This window comes from Austrofundulus limnaeus, unplaced genomic scaffold (assembly GCF_001266775.1).
Source record: "Austrofundulus limnaeus strain Quisiro unplaced genomic scaffold, Austrofundulus_limnaeus-1.0 Scaffold265, whole genome shotgun sequence".
NCBI classification, from domain to species: domain Eukaryota; kingdom Metazoa; phylum Chordata; class Actinopteri; order Cyprinodontiformes; family Rivulidae; genus Austrofundulus; species Austrofundulus limnaeus.
Window position 1 is genome coordinate 293,340 of NW_013952667.1, and position 5,923 is coordinate 299,262.

The 5,923-nt window shown below is 37.1% G+C and overlaps 1 protein-coding gene across 1 annotated transcript in view; it reads right to left on the reverse strand.

Moving 5' to 3' along the window:
• The window catches only part of agtpbp1 (ATP/GTP binding carboxypeptidase 1), a gene marked incomplete in the record, with an annotated part of 28,823 nt that overhangs the window by 13,753 nt on the left and 9,147 nt on the right, over nt 1–5,923 (reverse strand). The window contains 5 exon segments of the mRNA XM_014020773.1: nt 2,298–2,475; nt 4,376–4,584; nt 4,882–4,919; nt 5,095–5,188; nt 5,306–5,437. Coding sequence (XP_013876227.1) covers nt 2,298–2,475; nt 4,376–4,584; nt 4,882–4,919; nt 5,095–5,188; nt 5,306–5,437 — 651 coding nt within the window.

Consider the following 5,923-nt stretch of genomic DNA (forward strand, 5'->3'; position numbering starts at 1 on the left):
TTTTTTTTTTTTTTTCATAAATGAGACCAATTGCTTTGATAGTAAAAGAAAAAAATTATGTATTGACATTTTAAAAGTTGGGGGAGGGGGGACACTGTTGGAGGGGTCTGGGGGTCGTCCCCCAGAAAATTTTGAACGAAATAGATGCCATTTCCTGCATTCTGGTATTTTTTTTACCAGGTTCTTAAACATACCATTACAAACATAAATAAACACTTGATTTAATTATTTCAGAGACAGATTCTTCATTAAACTAGTTCTATCATTTTGTTTAAAACTCACTGCTACAGCTGAGATAAGGCTAATTAATGTGACACAGTTTAACATATCCAGTGACTGTAGGGGTGCCTTTCACTTTCATATTGTTTATTCTTGATTTATTTTAAAATGTAACATGTCATTGTGTCAATAAATGACCATTAACTGCAAGTTTAAAACTAATAACAACTTTACCCAATGAACAGGTGCAATATTGATAACCACCAACAGTGATTTAGAGGGGCATTTCAGTTTTTATGATTTAGTGATAAGTTTACTCATAACCAAAAGGAACAGGGCATCATGCAGCTTTCAGAACATAAAATGACACTGTGTTATGGTGACAAAAAATTAAATAAAACAAAAAGCATTTGTTAATTTCGTCAATCTGCATGTAATTATTAAGGCAAAAATAGGTCTACACGTTCCTTCCTACCCTGGTACCACCTCAACTTCTACCACTTCCACTTTCACATTAAAGTGGAAAATTTTAATAAGTCCATCATTTTTATACTGTTCAAAATATATTTAAATTCTGTTTATTTATGCTGTAGATTATGCCTTTAAATCAGTAATGTATTTTATAAACTTCCCACAACTGTCTGCCATGGATTCAAAATAAATACTGATTTGAGTAAACATTTTAGATTTCATTCATAATTTCCCTGCAGCACCTTCATCATCATCACTCACCTGAGCCACAGTGCTGTCCCTACCTGCTGACCCTGACTCTCATCAGCTCCTGCATAACATGAAGACGGATTAAATATTAGGTTTTTTTATTGCCAGCTGAAGTCAGTCAGCTTTAAAACGTCAGAAAATATCATGAAATGTGATCAATAAATAACAGATGAACTATCTGGTCTGGTTTCATCAGTGATTGTGAGTCAACAGTGCCATCATCTGATTATTAAAGTTTTCAGACATGAACCAAGCTYTGTTTTATGCTGAAACTATTCTAAGATAAAAAATCTCACAATACGTTAGAATGCAATCATTTTATACTTTAATMAAATCACCCAATATACTTCTGATGAGATCATGTTATTCTTGCTGATCACTCTGTACTTTAGCAGATGCTGTAAATTACAGCAATAACTGGTGGTGATATGTAAGCTAACTGTAGTCAGCAGCTAACTGCATTAACTTTACACAGGATAAATCTGTTCTGTGGAGAGTTTAACTTATTTTCTGTTTCTCTATAAAGAATCTCCTAATGTTGTGTGTCTGTGGAGGGATACAATCACACACACTGCCTTCTAGAAGCAGCTAGAAGTTAGTTTTAGGTTGAATATTTGCGCACCGGGAGTTCACTGTCATCTTCCTCTCGTCTAACCCGATGCAGGAAGTCCGAAGCCAGTCATCTATCCTCCGGCTGCTCGCTCCTACCTGGTACCTGATGCTGGTGCTGACTGGAGGTAACCAGGAAAACCCRGAGCAGACKTTTASTGTGATGAGTTTTCTCCTCTCAATCAAGCGGAATGGATTCTTTCATCAAGTCGCTTAACAAAAACAGCGCTGGGTGAACTGATGAGATGAATGTGGAGGGGTCCAAATAGATAATTTTGAAAAGTTGGGGGGACACGTCCCCTTCACTTACTATTGTTGTGAYGTCTACACATTGAGTTGATGGTGAAATCAATGTTATGTTAATATAAAGAGTTTTATACACATCTCTTGGGTCGGGTTAGTAAAATCATAAACATGCTTTTAGAATTTAACAACAGATACCACTTTACTGATCAATATGGTGTACATACTGTAACTAATTTCCTCTCAAAAAGAATTGTGTGCAGACGGCTACATTTATAATTTAAGTAAGCAAAGTGCAATAAATTAAATATTGTGTAATGAACACATTCTATTTTAGACTGAGGGAACAATTCTACAAAAAACATGTCTTTAGGTTATCAGAGGAAGAGGTTTAGTATCAATGACTTGCAACAAAAATAGCTGAAGGACGTGAAAAAAGTGTAAAAAGTTGTGTACATGCCAGTGAGGTGTGTGTGTGTGTGTGAGTTTATGAGTGCTGTTCTCACCTCCAGGCGGCTGGTTGTACAGCTGTGCCACAGGCCCCCCAGCAGGAACATCAGGCAGCTGGAAGCAGAAGGCTGACTTGATAGTCGCTAAAGGCAGACGATTCTTGGGGAAACACTTCCTCATGATGAGACTTGAAGTGTTAACCAGAGGATCCAAAGTACGCACAGGGAGACACTCCTAAAAACAAAAAACAAAAAGTAAAGTGTAGCTGTGTTCCAGTTTGTGTGTTGCTGGATTTAAGGGGATATTAATATGCATTTTCCAGGCACCATCTTCAATTCTTTAACACAATCCAGTAACTATGTTACCTTCAGTTGTTGTGAAAATGCTGTATATTTTGAAAATAAATTTGGCTTTGCATTATAGCCTATATAAACACCTTGAAATTGAACTCTGTCTCTTTAAGAACCTCCCATTGTTTCCGACACTCCCACTAGGGCTGGATGATTAATCGGATTTTGATCTTGATAACGATTTGGGTTTTCAACTATCATAAAAACACAATGATCGAGTTTTGCAATTTACGTAGGGCCGTATAATTTCCGTGATGCAAAAAACGCGGACAGAATCCAGTCAATCCAGAGTAAAATGTAGAATCTCACAAAATTTGCTTAGGGTGAGTTTCTGAGGTATTTTGACTGCTGCTGCTCACTGTACCTGCCGTTAACTGGTAACAGGAATGCGGGGTGAGCTCTGAGCACCCCTCCCGACACAGGAGAAGGGAAAAATAAAAAAAGAAGCTGCATCCGCGACTCGCAAGGCAAACAAACAAACTCACTAAAAGCAACGTCATCCAAAAATATGACGCTAGCAAAAAAGTTTAGGACAGAACAATACCACAGTGGTTATTTGTTTTTCAGCAGAAGAACTTTTCTGCAAGTTTTGTTAGCAGATGACGGGCTGGATGCTGTGAAGACGACAGAGGGGCACAAGCTGAGAGACGCTGCAAACTCAACACTCAGAAGTGAAGTGGGAGTCCAGGTTTGAGTTTATCCAAGATTTTGTTGTGTGTGCAGATATTCCTTTAGAATAAATGAAAAAGCTTTGTCCGTTTTTTTGATAAAGCACTGCAAACTGTGTGTGTGTGTGTGTGTGTGTGTGTGTGTGTGTGTGTACGTCACCTTACATTACAGAAGTGAATGAGCTTAGATCCTATTCAGTTGCTGTTTGTAGGTTTTATGTGTCTTTATGACATATGTTAAGTTAAATTCTAAAACATTTTTATTTCACAAAAGATAACTTCTGTTTTACAGGTTTTTTCCTAGTAAATACTTTTAAACACCTTTCAAAAAATAATTTAATGTTCTACTGAAACACTGCTTTGTTATATTAAAGTGGAATAACAGGCATTTTTTTTCTGTAGCTATTTATTTGTTTAATTATTGTTCAGTCACTTTTTTAATTACGCATTTTTTAGTTTAATAAATAAAGGTTACAATGAAAATGTGGAATTCAGGGGGGAAAAGGAAAAAAAGTGGAATTTAGAAAACTAAAAAAGGAAAAAAATAAATTTGAGAAAAATAAAAAAGCTTTTATTTACCTATTTACGCTGTTTTGTGTTGTTAATCCAGTGCCACTGCCAGCACTATGCTGCAGGCTCCTCTCACAGACAAAGTGAAATTTTTGTCTAATTTTCTCAAAAATATTTGAAATCCTGAGGGAAACATTATTTAACAGCCATTGTTTATGTTCAATAAATTCATGTTATCGAAGTGAATGAATAATTTTGTTAAATAATCTAGATCTCAATTTCAATTAAAAAAAATTGAGATTATAATTTTTGGCAATAATCGACCGACCCTAACTCCCACTTCAGCACCTGTTCACAGTGCTTCAGGGGAAGGCTGCTCTGTGGGGCAGGAGTTCAGCTGCAGACTGAGCTCCAGGGAGGAGCTTTGTGTAAATAGGGGGAGCTTTGTACCAGCAAGTGTTTAGGCAGCATGGCTACCACAGTAGAGTCAAGGATTTCTCAAACATGCATGTACGATTCAAAGCAACACTCTGGATATGTTTTTGATGTGGGAATGACATCATAACATGTTATAAAACTCTGTCTTATTCATATTGTCTAACTTACAGTGGATGAGTTGTAGAGAATCCTCATGCCGTCGGCTTCTAGGAATGCCTTCCTGCCGATTTTGATGCTGGTAATGTTTCGGAGGCAGACCAGCAGCCCTTTACGAATCACCATATGGCGATGGCGAGTGTCGTTGCGATGCCAATCCAGGTACAGAGCGAGCAAGACAGGAACAAAGCCACCGTCTACTGCACGACGAGCATTCGTTTCTACGCAGGGAAGGAGTCCACGAAGCAAATATATTGGCATGTATCACTTTGCTACCGTGARACAAGATGACATGTATGGTGAATGGAAATTAAACAAAGTGGTCAAACATAGGACAGCTAGTGGTTTTAACTAATTTGAAATGCAAGTTGAATAAATTATTACAGATTCTGGCTCAGAAAAAGTCAGAACTTTATTAAATTGATAGGATTAAAAAAAGATGGACTAAATTGCATGACGCTGTAAATAAAAATATTACTGAGTACAGTACACTTAAAGCTACAAAGCTAATTACTCACTGGATTTGAGCAGAGCTCCCAGTGCGTCCAGAGCTACCCTGTTGATTTTGAAACAAGGCAAACGGGTTACATGGTCTGTCAAACAGACGTCAGTAACAGATGCTCAATAATATGCTGCTGGAAAAAGGCCATGGTGGTGCAGCCTGCGTGGATGTCACTGGTTTCTAAATACTTAGCAATCACTTTATGTAGTTACATAAGAAACACACTCACTTTAACAGGCTGGTGTTCTTTTTGCTGTATGGTGCAACAATCTTGAACATAAGTTCCACCACACCATTCTTCCCCAATGTAATTGCGTTCACAGCTTCACATAAACAAACAAAAAAAAAATACAATCTTAGGAAAAGGTAGAGCAAAATTAGCGACAAACATTATATATTCTYTCTCTTGGATTTTCTTCCATAGATTTTCATTTACTCACAGTTGGCAGAGTACACCCTGAGAACCTGAAGACAGGGCAGAAGTAGTTTTGTATTCAGTAGATTATGTTTCATTAGATTCACAGTGACGTTCAGACCTCCGCTCAAACGTGCCTTCACTCCAAACTTTCTGTCTGAACACATTTAGGATTTTATWTTAGTGCAGAAGAAAAAAAGTATTTTTACTGTATTTTTGACTATTAATAGCATCAACTGTTTTGTCCTTTTTGCTGAGCCATGAACAAAAAGAAACAAACTAATGTAAAGTCTTGAAAAGTTTTTTTTCCTGACTGTTCTTCTGCTGAGACCGTGTACCGGACCATGACAACATTTAGTGCAGTCTGTGCAAAATTGAGGAGTGTAAACAAGTGGTGGACAAAAGAAGGGTAAAAATGTAAAACCATCTATAGTAGATGAACATTATGTGATAACTTTTACCTAAAAAAGACATAAAAGAATAAGAACCTGTGAATCAAAAGTCAACTTCAGGAAGAAAATTTCTTATAGTAGAAATATGTTACTTCATGACACCATTAGAGAAAAACAAACTAGACACAGCATGGCGGTAACATAATGACCCCCGCACGCACAAGTGCACCGGAACTCAGAAGTCTTTATTC